The 16,422-nt window shown below is 47.3% G+C and overlaps 1 protein-coding gene across 1 annotated transcript in view; it reads left to right on the top strand.

The window, feature by feature from the left end:
• The window catches only part of EFCAB6 (EF-hand calcium binding domain 6), a 213,706-nt gene that overhangs the window by 126,838 nt on the left and 70,446 nt on the right, over positions 1-16,422 (top strand). The window contains 3 exon segments of the mRNA XM_073213995.1: positions 4,017-4,134; positions 6,506-6,636; positions 10,681-10,913. Of these exon segments, the coding sequence (XP_073070096.1) occupies positions 4,017-4,134; positions 6,506-6,636; positions 10,681-10,913 (482 nt within the window).

The following is a 16,422-nucleotide window of genomic DNA, read 5'->3' as shown; positions in this document are numbered from 1 at the left end:
CAAATTCACAGATGGGCTTAACCACAGAATGGAGATGACAAAGGGAGAGTCAGTGAACCTGGAGATAGATCAATAGTAGTGACACAAACTGAGGAGGAGAGAGAAAAAGGTGAAAAAAAAAAAGGAGAGAAAAGAAAGAACAGTGCCTCAGGGATGTGTGCAACAGCATCAAAGGTCTAGCATTGGTGTCATTGGAGCCACAGAACGGAAGGAAGACTAGAGAAGAAAACACGGGAAGAAATCATGGTTAAACTTTCCCATTTTGGTGAACGGCTTCAATGTACAGATTCAAGAAGCTCAGAAAATCCTAAGTAGGATAAATACAAAAAAAAATAATAGACAAACTGAAAACCAAAATCAAAGAGAGAAATCATAAAATTGCGTGTGAAGACTGACACGCTACAAAGGGGAACAACCGTTTGAATCACCATTTAAGTCTTACAGGAAACAACAGAGGCCAGAAGACAAGAACTTTAACATGCTGAAAGGACACCAGAAACAAAAACAAAAATCTCTACCCAGAATTTACATCCAGCCAAAGTCTCCTTTAAGAATTAAGGTGAAATAAATATGTTTGCAGATAAACAAACAAGCAAACATAATTCATTGCCAGCAGATCTTCACTATAAGAAATGCTACAGGAAGTTCTTCAGGCTGAAGGAATTTGATACTAGGTGGAGACTCAGATGATCATGAAGGAATAAACAACACTGGCAATGGTAAATATCTGATTAAATATAAAAGGCTATTTTTTCTTAATTAAAAATGCATATGCATGTTTAAAGCATTTTAACACTGTCTTGCAGGGTTTATAATATATGTAGATGTAAAACAAATGACAACTATAGCTTAAAGGGCAGGGGCCAGGGTGAGGACCTACGTTGTTGCAAGGGGTCTACATTTTACGTCAAGTGATTCCATATGAACTATAAAAGGTTAAAGGTGCATATTACAATGCCTAGAGCAACCACCCCCCCAAAAAAATGATGCAAAGAGGCAAACAAATATTACACAGAGAGACCGGTGGCTGGTTCTCTCACAGGACGCACTGCAGGTTCTGGGCTTAGGAACACTGAGTCCCTCACTCACCTTCCAGTTACTGGGCACTTATTCGGGCACACCTGTTATCACCTTGCGAGCCCAGCAGCAGTTCCGTGATGGCCTCCTGTGGGACAATCAGTCCATCTGCAACCCATGTGATGTCCAGCGGGGGCTGCAGTGACTGTTCGGCAAATCAGAATATGCCAGGCCTCAGTCTGTCACTCTCTGAGGGGCTTCCTAAGGGAAATGCCTAAGGAACAAAGGACATGACTTGAATGGTGAAACGTTTTATAATCTGTTTTATGAATGTTGCAGTTTAGCCTTAACATATTGTAAATCGCCTCCGAGGGCTGTGATAAGTCTAGCTGATTTGCTGTTGTATTCATCTTAGAAATAAGAGTGGTGCACGGGGAAGCTTGAGAGACATCAGTGCCTATAAAACGCTTATGCCTCTTCTGGGGGTCGCACCCTGGGCTCTGTAGCCTGCGTGATGCGCTGTGCCCATAGGGGCGAGGGGGCTGCACTCCTGCCACCTCTGGACAGGCTGCTTCAGGCAGGCCCAGCCTCCCTGGTGGCTTCACAGCCCTCCAGGCTGTGAGACATTTGCCTACAGACATTTTCTTACTACCATTGCATATGTTTTTATGAAAGGACTGAGCAGGAGGAATTTGCAATGAATAATTCATGTGTAATTGTTTTCAAAATATAAAGTTATTTTTCAAAGCAAGCGAGCAGTCTGTCTGTCTCTGAGCCCCACTGCTGCTTAGGCACCTTTCACGTGGGCCGCAGCTTCTGCAGGACGCTTGCAGTGTCCTGTGCTGGGACAGGCTGCTGTGCAGAGCTGGGACAGGGTGTGCCTGCCGATGGCATGGGGCTGCTGGAATTCCCAGCCAAGCACTGCCTGCCCAGGTCCCCAGGCCCACTTGGAATGGTCTTGGAATCCAGTGCTGCTTCCCCAAGCTCCCAGGCAGGGCTGTGCCCACCTGGATTCCCTTCCCTTTTTGCTCTGCTTCCCATCGCACATCCTGAGGCTTTTCAACTCCAGTTCACGCACACAAGCCAGGGCCAGGACCAGACCAACTGGGCTAGTACAGAGCCACTGTCACCTACCTTCAGTTTGTTGCCGATATAGACAGCCGGAGGTGCCCACTCCCTGGGTCCTAGTCCCTCCCACCAAAGAGGATGATGCCAAAACGGAAGGAGCTCATGCCTGCCCACAAGCTGTGGGTACTCTGCTGCAGCTAAGTGGGTTTACAGTCCGCAGTGTAGTCTGGGGAGGCCAGGGCAGAAGGGTCTATACCTCATCAGAACCCGGGAGGTGAAAAGTAGCTGTCTCCTGACAGCCTCTCAGGAGGATAAGGAGGGCCGGGGGGAGATGGCCTCACAGCAGCTCCTCAGAAGCCTCCCCGTTCTGGCATTCCAGAGAGACCCCAGGGTGTCCAGTCAAGACCCAGTTTGCCTTTGCCCGCATGGACTACCTGAGCTCCGTGACAGAGCCCCCACTTCCTCCTGTCATTTTCTAGCCATTTCCCCCTGCCCCGTTCCTTGTCCAGGCCCCAGGGACCTCTGCAACATTAGAGCTCATTATAGTAGGTTAAGAAGAACTGAGTTTGGACCCCAGGCCTGTTATTCCTAGACATGTGATTGGGGCAACTCTCTAAGCCTCAGTTTCCACATCTTTAAAATGGGGTTAGTGAGAGTGCCTTTCTCAAGGCTCGGGATAGGGATTAATGAAACTTGGGTAATGCTGGAAAGACCTCAGCACAGTGCCTGGCACCCAACAGGCAATAAGCATTGCTACATGATGACGGCGGCGAGTGCTGTCCCCCTGTTCCCCTCCCCCATTCAGCCTCCTCCACAGAATGCAGTCAGGGGGCACTGCCCCCTCTGCCCCTCTGCTCTCCGACTTATTCTGGCTTCCTGACATATCTTAATGACTGGCCCCCCAACACACAGGCACACCCTTTCTTCAAACCCACCTCCAGGCTCGGCTCTCCCAGACAGCGTTCCTCCGTCTGTCTGCAGTGAGTTCAGTCATCCTGGGTGTCTTTGGCCCATAGGTGCACGGACTCATTTTGGACTGTGATTCAATGTCCTTTTCTGGAGAAAAACCATGCTTTCTCATTTAGATTGGGAATACTCTGAGAGCAGATGGGATGGTGTCTTCTGTCCTGCCTGCATTGTCCCCAGCATCCCATCTGGGTGTGCACCTCCAGGCAGGCAGCTCTGTCCAGGCTGTTACCTGACTAGCCATTGGCAAAACGAGTGCCGGCATCATCTGCCCCTTGAACGGCCCAGCTGATCAGTCTCTCCTAGGAAAGTGTCATCTCCTAGGAAGAACCATCTAGATGATTTTGCTTCACTGTTCACAGTGCAAGGAAGTGCGTTTCCTCAGTTGTCTCCCCCGCAGTCCCCCAACCCACACATGCGCACAAAATGGGAACTGTTGGAAAACAGTCACTTACAGAAACACCACTTACATGGTGGAGTGAAGGGATCATGACTTTCGGTGAGAGGACTCACATTAGAAGAGGAGTGGATGCTCCCCATCTCTCCCAAAAGCACACTAGTTGGCAGTTTTATCTGGACCATAATGAAACTTTAATCAAACCTTTAGTTTTCCCTCCTCAAACTGACTTGCTTTATTTTGTCCTTGCTCCCTAGGATATATGTGAACATGAATCTGACTTAGGAGATTACTGCAGTCCCAGGAACTGTGAATCTGAATCCCTTGGATGGCACGGCCTTTGACGAGGTCTGCTGCGCGGACTGCGGCCCCCAGTGCGCACCGAGCCACGGCCTGGCGCCCACCCGCCCCTTTGTGCTCTCGCTCCTGAGCAAACAGGCCTGTGTGGGCCAGGGATCCGGGACACACCCAGGGAGCCTGTGGGTGGTGACAGACAGGAGCGCAGGAGCCATGGTGGGGAGCCCACCACGGGGCTGGAGGGGCGCAGCCGGGCATGGGCCCTGGACAGCCTGACCACCTGTCCCTCGGAATGCCCATGGGTGGCAATCAGTATGCTCTGCTGACTGCAAAAATAGGATATAAGAAAGAAGGAATGAGCTATCTTGATTTTGCGACAAGATTTGAAGGTAGCTAATCAAGTGCAAACGCTTCTGGGATAAGTGGCCCGCCCCAGCGCGGCCAGGCTTCCAGAGCAGGGCCACCAGGCCGTGGGGGTTGAAGTGTGCGCTGAGGTGCAGAAACAGTGTGAGTTCAAGGACTGGAACCATTTTTGTTTCATTTTATCTGTGTTATAGCCTTGTCTTTTCACCAAACCAAACTGTGAGTATGGGATTTTGCCTGTCAGAGCTTTCGGCAGACTTAGAGCACAAGTGCCTTCTAAAATCCACTCCAAAGCCCGTGCTCCTTCAGTCCACCTCATGTCCTCTAAGAGTTTCCTCCTAAAAATAGATGCCGGTTATCTGTAATCAGTGACACCCAGGCACCCACAAGGCAGGTGTTCTTCCTCCCTTTTTGCAGATAGGGGCACAGAGACTCACAGTGATGTGCCCAAGATCACCCACCCTGCCCTCCCTCACCCGCCCTTAAGTGACTGTCAGGAAATTTGTCATGTGCAGTGCCATCAAGGCCAGGGGCTGGGTCCTCCCGTTTGCCACCCGCTCCTAATTCTGCTCTGCTGGCCACATGCCTAGTAGACAGACGCCAAGCCCCGAGCCTCATGCCTCTGCTGCGTCTCCTTTCCCCTCACTTCTTTCTACTCGTACTGAAGTTTAGGTGGACAAGTAAGCCGTCTAAGAAAAGCTGCAGAAATCATGCAGATATGTGGGTGGAATTCTTTTCTACTTTGCTGCTAACGCACTGCAGGCTAGACAGGGGAGAGCCCGGAAGACCTGTTTGCATGCCATCCTCTCCACCTGTGGTCTGGGAGGTGGCTGGGCGATGTAATGGGTCTGCCCTAGAGAAACCGGCAGCTGGGACTGCTCACCAGGAAAACGCGGAGCTCCCGTCCAGCCCTGGCAGACGATCTCTTGCCCATTCTAAAGGGAGAGAGGGCCTGCGCCTGTTAAAAAGGCAGTGAAAAGCCATAGAATTTTACAAGTTTGACACTCTCTTTGGATATATGTTTTGACATTTTTGAAGACAAATAAAAAGGAAAAAGGAACTCATATTATTTTAGTGAGTGCTTCCAGTGTAACAGTGCTTCTACCACAAAAGCTGCACTCATGTTCCAGGTGAGGAAAACCTGTGCTGGGGGGAGAAGGTCCCAGCGCAGAGGCCGCTGCAGAGTGGACCGCGACTCAGTAGCCGCCAGCTGCTCTTGGCTTCCTCCTGCCCCGGCCTGTTCTCCCCTCTCCCCTTCCTCCTTCTCCTCTGTCCTGTCTCTCCCCATGGCGAGGGGCTGGCGGGTGGGGGAGATAAGGCTCCAGGCCAGCCTCGGGCTAGGGGCGTGGGGTGGGCATGGCAGGAGCGTCAACCAGGGAGGTGTTATCTGCCAGCTGTAACAAGCCCCTGAAGTGGAAGGAGGCCACTCCAGGCCCAGGCAGAGGCAGGCAGGAGCCAGGGCCCGGACTGGGCCATCGGATACCCATGAGCCCCAGACACTGCCTAGCATCCCTCCTGCCGACCACACCTGTGGGCAGGGGCTGGTGGCAGCAGGTGCATACAACCACATCTAAAACCAAGCCCCAGGTTTATAGCCTGGCTTTAGACAAGGACACACTCAAATTATCCCAACCTAGTGGGAACAGGTTGATTTTTAAGGAGGGGTTACACTTTTCTCCTCAGTCTTGGGGGAGAGAGAAGGCATAATACAGTGATTAGCCAGCTGGGCTCTGGAACCAGACAGGCCTGAGCTGAACTGTGCTGCCTGTGAACTCTGTGACCTTGGGGAAGTTGGGGAAACGCTGAGCTTCTGTCTCCTCACACATAAATGGACATAGTATGGGTTTTCTTGTGTGTAAAGTAGGCGTAAGAAGAGAATCTACCCCTTCAGGTTGTTGAAAGGACAAAGAAATACATGAAGGCTCCTAGCACAATACCAGTGGATATGTGGCCAGGAAATTAGTGAATGAATGAATATTGGTGAATTAATGAGTTTTGACTAAACACATTCCTATGTTTAGGATATGATTCTAGGCAACAAAAAAGGCAGGTAATGCTTGTTCTCTGCCTCTGGGAGTGGAGAGATGAGCAGATATAAGGAAGGACAGAGAAGTCAAACAAGCAAGTGTGCGAGGGCATGATCCCCGATTTGTGCTGAGCACAAGCGCGGCCCCAGGAAGTCTAAGAGAACAATTTCTTACAACAGGAAAATTTCTAAGAAACTGAAGGAAAAAAAAACCCAGATCATAACATTACTGCTATGCTCAGTTCACAGGGTCATTTTACTGTATAGCATTCTAATGGGATTTGAGGCAGGGAGAGATCAAGCGTTGACATAGAAATAAAGAGGTGTACACACCATTAATCTAAGTTTTCTGATTTATGTAATTGTTTCAGATGCAAAAATGAATAGGCCAGCAATGACTCCTCAGACTCCAATCCTTTCGAAAAGTAACTTGGACAGCTTCTTTACAACTGCCAAGGAGTGCCTGCGACATTTCCCCTGCCAACTGAAGGAATCCTTCCCGGTAAACTATGATCTGTCTGCTATCAGCTAATCTGGACCCCACTTTCAGCCACATTGGGTGTAACTCCTGGGGCCCCTCACCGGCCACAGAGCTCTGCCCTCCCTTCCCCTTCCCTCCATGCGGCTCTTCCCTGCTGACACTTTGCTGCGTCTGTCTGCTGCCTCTTGAAGGCCTTGGAGACGGAAGGAGACCCTCCACACAACAGGGGAAAGGTGGACAGGGGCATGATAGCAGAGTGACTTCGAATTTAGGATCCATTCATCCATTGTACCCACGCTGCTCATTCGCTCACCGAACTAGTATAACACACAATATGCTGGAATCTCTGCTAAAAGCTGGAGATGAAAGGCAGTAGTAGCCCCGCTTAGGGAGCTCGGCCCAGTCCAAGGCACAGATGGTAGATGGACAATTCATACTGTGCTTGGCTGACATACAGGGAATGGCAGTGAACTGTAGGTGCGCAGGGAAAAGACCGCACACAGGAGGGCTTCCTGGAGCAGGTGACCCTGGAACCAAATTTTAAACCCTCATCATGCTGCTGGCTGGGAAAAGAAGGGAGCAATTAACAGCAGAGAGAGCTCACTCGAGGTGGGCGGCAGACAGGTCAGGGAAGGGCTGATGGCTCAGCGCGACCAAGGCACGGGCTGCCTGTGGAAGTTTTTTGTTTGTTTGTTTGATTTTTATACTTGATTTATATGTGAATCCCACATTTCTCCCTTATTATTATTATTATTATTATTTTTAATAAAATGCTGAAGTGGTAGGTAGATGCAAGATAAAGGTAGAAAACATAATTTAGTGCTGTAAGAGGGCAAATGTAGATGATCAGGTGTGTGCCTATGGACTAAGTATTAATCTAAGCTAGACAAGGGCAGCAAAACATCTGCCTGTGGAAGTTTTAATGGCCACAGTGGGCGAAATAGACAGCAGCCATTCAACCAAGGGCAGGCGCAGAGTGACTTCGACTGTTTTTGTGTTGAGAAGTGATTAATGAGGGTGATTAAAGGAAGGAAGATCAATTTGATACACCGACCATAGCAGCTACAAGATGGGAGATAGGGTGGCAGGCAGTGGGTAGCAGAGTGCGTCACAGCACAGGGGGCGGAGGGGCACGGGCTGGGCACACAGGGACACCTCGGCACGCAAGGAGGGGCTGAGTTCGGAAGGGGTGGGGGCCACTGGGTAGAGCCAGCTCCCTGCGGACAGGGGCAGGGGCCACCAGTTTTCTGGGCTGAGACATGTTCTCTGTACTGGTCGCCAGCTGGAGTTTCATTGTGGTTACCAACCCCCCTTTTAAATCAGATCTATTTATGACCCCCATCTAGCTTGGATTTGCGGGATGGTTCTGACTTTGAACATTCTGCCCAATCTTCAGATCGTGCAGCCTAATTCTTGGTTTGAAAAAATGTTGCCATCAGCACACACGGAGCAGGATCAACCCTCATTTTTGAATCTGGTCTAATGCCCAGCCAAGAAGAGCATGGAGCAGGCAGGGGTCAGTTAGGAGGCTGTGAGCCTGGTCTCTGAGGAAGGAGAGCAGGGCTGGGGGTGAGAGGGCAGCGGGGACGCAGAGAGGACTGGAGCCAATGTCCCTTCTCAGCTGGTTGGTAGAGGCGCAGCGTGGCCCAGAGGGGGCCCAGGCCTTCGGGCCCTGCTGCAACCCAGCCTCCTGATTCTGACCTCTCTCTGCCTTTCTGCTCTCACTCACCCTTCCCAGTGGGGGCCTTGGGGGTAAGGCAAGCTCCATGCTGGCACCATTGCTTTCCTCCCTTTATTATCAGGTAGCTTGGTTAGAGCACATGTCCTGTATTTCCTAAGGTAATCTTTATTTTAAATAATTAAGTAATGAATTGATTCAGTGACTGTTCACTGACACCCACGGTATCCTGAAAGAATTCATAATCTAGTGGGTCAAAGAAATGAACCCCTAATTGCCAGGTTTTGCCTGATACATTGTAGGATTCAGGTTACACCCGGGCTCACTAGGGATTTGCTTGTTGTAAACGGGATGAAGTATGTGTCTTGACTTTTGAATGGGAAGGTACAGAGACTCTACGTAACTTTATTAAGTCCCTATTCATGGAAATTCTTGAACATCGTTCCCCTTCAATAATGAAAAAACAAATGAGATTAGCTTAAAATACTGCAGTTGCTGTTGTTTGCACAGTAATTTTGTAGCTGAATGAGTCCATCTCAGCACTCAGTTAGGTGTACACAGAACAGTAAAGGTAAGTCAGTCAGCCATACCCTCGTAGCCCAGACCCGAGCCATGAATAGTCTGAAGGGGATAGTGCTTGGTGACCAAATAAGGGACATCGTTCCTCCCTGACTGTGGTGAGGAAAGCAGGCACAGAGACCCCCTTGGTGACCTGGGGACATGACCGGGGGACAGGTTCTCTGTGGCCCCGGGGAGTCCTTCAATCCGGACTTAACTCTCTAGATAGTGTCTCTGAGGTTCAGGCAGGTGTCCACAGGTTTTTGTGTATATTTTAAAAAATAAACAGCGTCAAAAAACCCCCCCACAAAAATGGCATCGCTCTGCACACACACGTCTGTAACTCCCTTTATCACCTCACAGTCTGTCTGGGACATCTGACCTTGCAGGTCCCAACACGCAGCTCCGATCTGCCCTCAGGGGAAGCCCTGCTGCTGCCCGCCTAGCCCACAGCCCCCGGGTCTGCGCCGGCTGGCCCGGCGCTCGCCCCAGCTGCGTCCTCCCCTCCTCGCTTCCCGCGCCGGCCAGCATTCTTCCTTGCCCTCCTGTTTTTGTACATTGTTCCTTTGCCCCCCCTCTGAACAGCTAACTCCTACCCAAGCTCGGTCTTTCCTAAGCAATTGATCCATAGATGGAGAGACTGAAGGTCAGACACGGGGAGAACCTTCCCAAAGCCGCATGTCTAGTAAACGTCACAGGCAGGAATTGAAGTAACATCTGTTTGACTCCAACATATATTGACTCCAATAAAATTAGGAGTCTTCATTCTGGGAAGTCAAAGATTGAGACTTGGGGCAGGAAGGGATAAAAGCAACACCTCGAAAGCGAGTAGATAGCCCCCGGTGGGGTGGAGGGGGCTGCATTGGGTACTGATGGAAATGAGGGGTATTGGGACCACATGAGCAACTTTTCAAGCCTGGGACGTAGGAAGTCCAGATGCGGAAAACACATGTATTGGCCCAGACACAGCCCGTTCAGGTCCCCGCAGCGAGGCACCTGCTGCATAACCTCAGACAGGGGTAAGAGTACCAGGCACTTCAGGGTGCTTAGGAAACATGCAGGCACCTTCCAAGTGCTTTGTCTACATTAGCCTCTTCTGTCCTCCCAACCACCCCAGGAAGGGGGCCATTTTTCATCCCCATTTTGTAGACAGGAAAGCTTGAATACCTTGCCCAAGGTCATGCTGCAGTAGGTGGAGTGGCCAGCTGGGGTTCGAAACTAAGCGGCCTCTCAGGGAGGGGCCTCGATTGTGTAGCACAAATTCCCTATCACTCCATCTCCTCATTCACAAAATGGGAATGGCTGTGCCCCCCGGCAGTATGACCAGCTGAGCAAATGTGTCCGGAAAAGCTCTTTAGACAGGGCAGCAGGCAGATCTTAGAAGGGCCAGAGCTTTGGCGCCATCACCCAGAATGGGCACTGGCCTCTGGTGGGTTCCTCGGGGTAAAAGTCAGTACGCGCTTGTGTTCCTGGGGACAGAAGTTGCCAAACGTTATGAAGGCTGTGTAAAGCCATGGAGAGCAGGATTTCCTTTGCCTGGGAAAGCTGCTTGTAAGTGGTCCTGGTACCATAAATTGGAGAGTGAAGGGAATAAAGAACCTTTCTTGTCCCTTTCTAGGGACTTTCTGCATTGAAAGAGGGCACTGGAGAACTTATTGGGAAATGCAAGTCATGACAAGAGTATTCTTGGAGCAGTGAAGTCTCCCAAAAGCCATAGTCGCAACAGTGCCCCCTCCTCACGTTGGAGATGAGCTGTATACACGGGGCCTGTAAGCGTGGCATGGGCACGTTCAGAAGGAAGTGCTTTGACATGTGCGTGTCATTTCTAGCATCCCTACTCTGCCTTCTTCAAAACAGACACCGACAGGGATGGCGTCATCAACGTGCATGATCTTCACAGACTGCTACTGCACTTACTGCTCAATCTTAAAGACGGGGACTTTGAGCGTTTCCTGGGCCTCCTTGGCTTGAGACTCAGCATCCCTTTGAATTTCCAGGAGTTTCGGAACCTGTGTGAGCAGAGACCCTTCAGCTCAGATGACGCTCCTCAAAGACTCCTCAGGTGAGCAGGCAGCACGCCGGGCCTCCTTTATGTGTCCTGGCCCTGGCCACCCCCAAGCCTAGCACTTCCACTGTGTCTGCAAACGGTGCAGAATGGAGCTGCCTCCCAGGGGCAGCTGTTTTGTCTTTTTCTTGGTTTAAGAAAAATCGCAGAAGGAATAATATGACTTCACTGTAGAAAGACCAGACAGGACAGGTACAGATTAGAAGATACTACCTCATCTAACCACCTGGGAGCATTGTTTGCATTTCACTGTGTATCATCCCAGTCCTTTTTCTATGCACATAAATAGACACATATCCTTAGATCTTCTTTCTTTTTATAAATCTGGGGTCAGGTGAACATGCATGTTGCTCAGCCTTGCAAGACCTCTCAGCACACTGCTTTCCGAGCTATAGCCCCTTCCACAGGGGCCCCTGCAGGGCCCTGCACAGGCTGCGCACGGATGCTTGCCAAGAGAACATGAGAACTTCCTCCAGGCACTGAAATGCTAACCTAGGCAATGATGTGAACAGGGGACCTCAGAACACCCTGTGATAATAGATGGAAGCTGAGTATTAGTTTGGCCTTTTTACTATGGACATCAGTATACATATACTTTTTATAAATCTGAAGTCAGCCATGCCAACTGCTTTAGAAGACACAAAGACATCTTCCAGCCCTTTCCTGGGCAGTGTCCACCTGAGAGCCCCACCCATCCCATGCCAGCCTCACTCACAAGGAGGAGAATCTCAGCGTCCAGCCGAGCTGTGAGCTGTAACCCTGTGTCCTCGGCTTTCTCTCAGTAAAAGGCTACATTCCTTGAAGCAATAACGGGGCCTCCCATGTAACCTGGTACCTGTCACTGTCAGCTCCCCGTCAAGATCTGTTGAATGCCCACGGGCATGAGTGAAGTAGCCATTCAGATCCTCCTTGACCAATTATTCTAAGTATAATATTAATATTTTTTGAAAGGTTACCATCCGCTTTGATAATCGTATTTGCTGCCACAATGAGACAGCACGGTGGTGACACTCACTAGGCTGTCTGCCCTTGAGGCACTCGCAGCCCCAGGGGCCCCAGACAAGCACCCCTTCCCAGGCTTGGAGCAGGGAGCCTCCAGAAGCCTCCGTCACCAGGCCAGGCTCTGTGATAACTGGCTGGGCTGCAGAGGCCCTCTGATCTTGCACTTCAGTTTTTCCCTCAGAATTTGTCGGTTTTATTTTGTCTTAAAATAAAAGCCAGCAAGAAAGAAAACAACCATAGTCTCTAAGTAAAGCAATCACATAACACGTGAGTTGGACACCTGCTTCCAATCACTCAATTCTGAGGCGCTGTAATATGAGACTTGATTACTTAACATTAAAACAAAACAAAAAATACCCTTCAGAAAGGATTTTCTGGAGACTGTATACAGAATGAACATGGAAAACTTTCAACCACAAGCTCAATTTTCCCATTCCAATGATTCAACCTTCTTATTTGTATTTATTTGTTCACTCATCAAATACTTACTGAGGGTCTGCTGTATGCTAGATGTTGCCCCAGGACTAGGCGGTGCAGAGATGAATTAAAAACCCTCCCTTTGAGGTGCTTATGGTTGGGTGTGGGACAGGTCCGAAAACAAAGAGCTATATTGAAATACAAAGGTGTCTGGAGTTCCACAGGCAGGGGAGATGCCAGGCCCACCTGAGGAGTGGGATATTTGGGTTGGGTCTTGAGATATGAGTAGGAGTTTGTCAGGTGCAGGCTATCAGCTGGTGGTTCGAAGCCAGGGAATAGCATTTGCAAAACCAGAGGTGGGAGCACTGAATACGTGCAGGAAGTGTGGGAAGGATGTGTGTGCCAAAGCAGCACATGCTGGGCCACTGTGGGAAGGGAGACCTAGAGAGGCAGGAGGGCTGGCTCCGAAGGGGCTTGTGAGCCAGGATGAGACGTTTCTCCTTCCAGTAGGCAGGGGAGGGTTTGATGCTATTGAGTGAGAGGTTGCACTGTGCTGCCGAGACCCTTCAGCAGCCCCAGAGCAGAGGGCGGATGTAAAGGAGGAGAGGCCGGAGCCCAGGGACACCCAGCATGGGCTCCAGGAGTCTTGTGGAGGCAGCCCTGAGGCCCCAACAAGGTACTGCGTTAGAAAGCGAGGCTCTCCTGTGGCCAAACCCCACACCTGTGCTTCAGGACATAGCCTTCCACACCCCCGCAGCCCTACAAGGAGGCATTGCTGTGTAACTTTCCCAGTGAAGGCACTGGGACCTAGAGAAAAGTTAATGACTTGTCCAGAGGACCCAGGTGATAGGTGGTGGGCAGGGATATGAAACCAGGGTGCCTGTTGGGAAGGGCCCCTTTCTCTGCCTGGGGACCTCGCCCTCCCTGACCGTCCCAGCCTCATTCCTCGCCGCCAGCTGAAGCGGGACCCCATCCCTTCCTGGAAGCCAGCCAGCCCCGCCTCTGCCTTCTGGGCCTCACTTTCCACCTGTGTCATCAAGACACAATACTTTTGAAAACTCTGAGGGTTCATAACTCTGGTGAGGAGAAAAGACCATCTTGTTTGCTTCATTAAGTGTTCATATTTAGGTGTATAAATACCAGTCAGAATGACGGGTCCAATGACCTGTCTATGCCATCTATTCCCTTCCAATCGATTCCCTTGTTCAAAACATAACTGCCTTGTCCATTTACCTATTGACAACCTACATCATGCACATTTTGGTGCATATACATCATAAAAGATTAAAGAATATCATCACATGTCCTTTTAGCAAAATTAGATGGTCCAGCTTCTTGTCAAAAAATATTGCATGATCAAGTCCTTCCTGTTGAATGACTGACTGAGTGGAAATACCAAATTTCCCTTTTGTTCTTAGAAATGCATCATTCACTCAGCAAGAGATTTGGCTTATATTATCAATTTCACCATCATCATTGGACTCTATAATGCTGTTTTCTTCCTGTACATTCATCTTCTGCTTCATCTAACAATTGTGAAACATCTTCCTATCTCAATTTTCTTCTCTTTGCCATTTGGGCATGAAATAAGAATTCTGAGTTTTCAACTGAGTTTAATGAAGACTAACATAAGACTACAAAGATGGTGTCACCTTCTTGAAAGATCTGTTATACTCTGGGCAGTGCAGTCAGAAAACGAGTGGTGTAATGGTGGTGATTCATTCCAATATTATATCATCTTGCTAGGTGACTCCATTATTTTTAATCTCTCTTTTTAAGCATAGTTGGAAACAATGAGTAATGTTGATTATCTCTTAGGATAATGAAATAGGTCTAGTAAAATTAAAATCAAGATTACTAAGACCCCATAATGTATCATAGATACATCAGAGGGCTCAGTGGATCCATATGGTAATTGCCAGATAGAATGAGTTTTGTTTCATAAAGAAAATTCCATTTTGAAAATTGCATTCTTTGGAAGACCTCTAAGAATAAAAGTTATGAATGCCAATCCACTTTCATTTTCTGGATTACACAGAATTGTTATTTCTTCTTAAATATTTGATTGAATTCACCAGTGAAATGAGCAGGTCCTGGAGTTTCCTTTGTTGAAAGGATTTTAACTATAAATACAACTAGTTTAATAGAGGATCATTTAAGGTTTCTATTCCTCCTTGAATGACCTTTTGTAGTTTGTGTTTTTTAAGATATTGGTCCTTTATATCAAAGTTGTTAAATTCATATCAATAAAGTTGTTCATAGTATTCTACTTTTATCTTTTTAATATCTGTGGGATCTTTAGTGATACCCCATTCTTTCTGATATTGGTAGTTAATGTCTTCTTTCCTTTTTTCTTGATCCTTTTAGCTAAAGATTTATGAGTTTAATTAATATTTTCAAAGAACCAGCTTTTTGTTTCATTGATTTTTCTTTTGTTTTTGTTTCAATTTTATTGATTTCTCCCCTTGATTATTTCCTTCTTTTTTCTTGCTTTAAGTATAATTTGCTTCTTTTTTTTATTTTCTTAAGTTGGAAACTCAGACTTTTTTTATTTGGATTCTTTCCTTTTTAATATAAGCTCTCAATGCTATCAGTTTCCTTGTAGGCACTGACTTAGCTGCATTCCACAGATTTGGGTATGTTGTAGTTCTTATTTTCATTCAGTTCAAACTATTCCCTAATTTCCCTTGAGACTGCCACTTGGAGCCATCGATTATTTAAAAGAGTGCTTTTTAATTGCAAAATATTGCATGGTTTCTAACTCTTTCTGTGTTGATATCTAGTTTAATTCTGTTATAGTCAGAAATACTTTGTATGATTTTAATTCAACAAATTTAATGTTAAAGTTTATTTCAACCCCAGAAATGGTCTATCTTGGTGAATATTCCCTATATACTTGAAAAGAATGTGTATTTGGCTGTCGTTGGGTGGAGTGTCTATAAATGTCAGTGAGATCGAGTTGGCTGAGTGTTCGGGTCTCCTATGTTCTTGCTTGTTTCCTGTCTGTCTGTCTCTCTGTTACTGACAAGGGAGTGTTGCTGTCTAACAGTTTTGCAGTTGTCAATTTCTCTTTCTAGTTATATCAGTTTATGCTTCATGTATTTTTGAGAAAAATGGTCTATTTGTATTACCATTGCTGCTTCTCTTCCTTTATTTCTGAAGTTCCAGGTTTCTCTTTGCTATCATTTCCCGTTTTCTGAAGAGCTTCCTTTAGCTTGTCTTTTAAAGCAGGTCTACTGGAGACAAATTGTCTTAGTTTCCCTTAATCAAGAATGTATTTTTCCTTCATTCCTAAAAGATATTATTGCTGGATATAGAATTCTGGATTGACAGTTCCTTTCATATAGCGCTCTAAAAAGGTTCCTTTATCTTTGGGTCTCCGTGGTTTGGGGTGAGGAATCTGTAGTCACTCAAATGGTCTTTCCCCCTCTATGGCATATGTTATTTTTCTCAGGTCACTTTCAGGATTTTTTTCCTTACCTTTGGTTTTCAGTAGTTTTAGTATGATGTGTTTGAGCATGATTTTCTTTGAGTTAATATTTTTTCGGGGTTTGCTGAACTTGAATCTGTAAATTTAATGTTTTTCATCAGGGAGGTTTCAGCTATTATTGCTTCAAGTTTAAATTTTTTTCTGAACCAATCTCTTTCTTCTGTCTTTTCAGTACCCCAATGACATGAATGTCAGACCTTTTGATTTTGAAGGTCCCTGTACACAGTTCCTGAAGCTGTCTTCTTTTACTTTTTTTTTCTCTTTTGATCAGATGGTATTATTTCTGTTCAGCTATCTCAGGTTCATTGACTCATTCCTCTGTTCTCACTCCATTCTGTCATTGAGCCAATCCACTGAAAATTTCATTTCAGTTGTTGTATTTTTCAGTTGTAGTCTCCATTTAATTCTTTCTTTTTCTTTTTTTCTTCAAACTTCTATTTCTTTGCTCAGAATTTGTCTTTCTATTTATTTCAAGGACATTCACTCTTACCTGATGGCTATAATAGCTGCTTTAAAATATGATCGTTTCTACATCTGGGTCACTTGGAGTTAATGTCCGTTGTCTTTTACTGTGAAAATTTTGGGGATTTTGTGGTT

The sequence above is a fragment of the Manis javanica genome, chromosome 10 (assembly GCF_040802235.1).
Source record: "Manis javanica isolate MJ-LG chromosome 10, MJ_LKY, whole genome shotgun sequence".
Taxonomy (NCBI): Eukaryota; Metazoa; Chordata; class Mammalia; order Pholidota; family Manidae; genus Manis; species Manis javanica.
The sequence above is the reverse complement of the archived record's forward strand: the minus strand, read 5'-3'. Positions and strand labels throughout refer to the sequence as shown.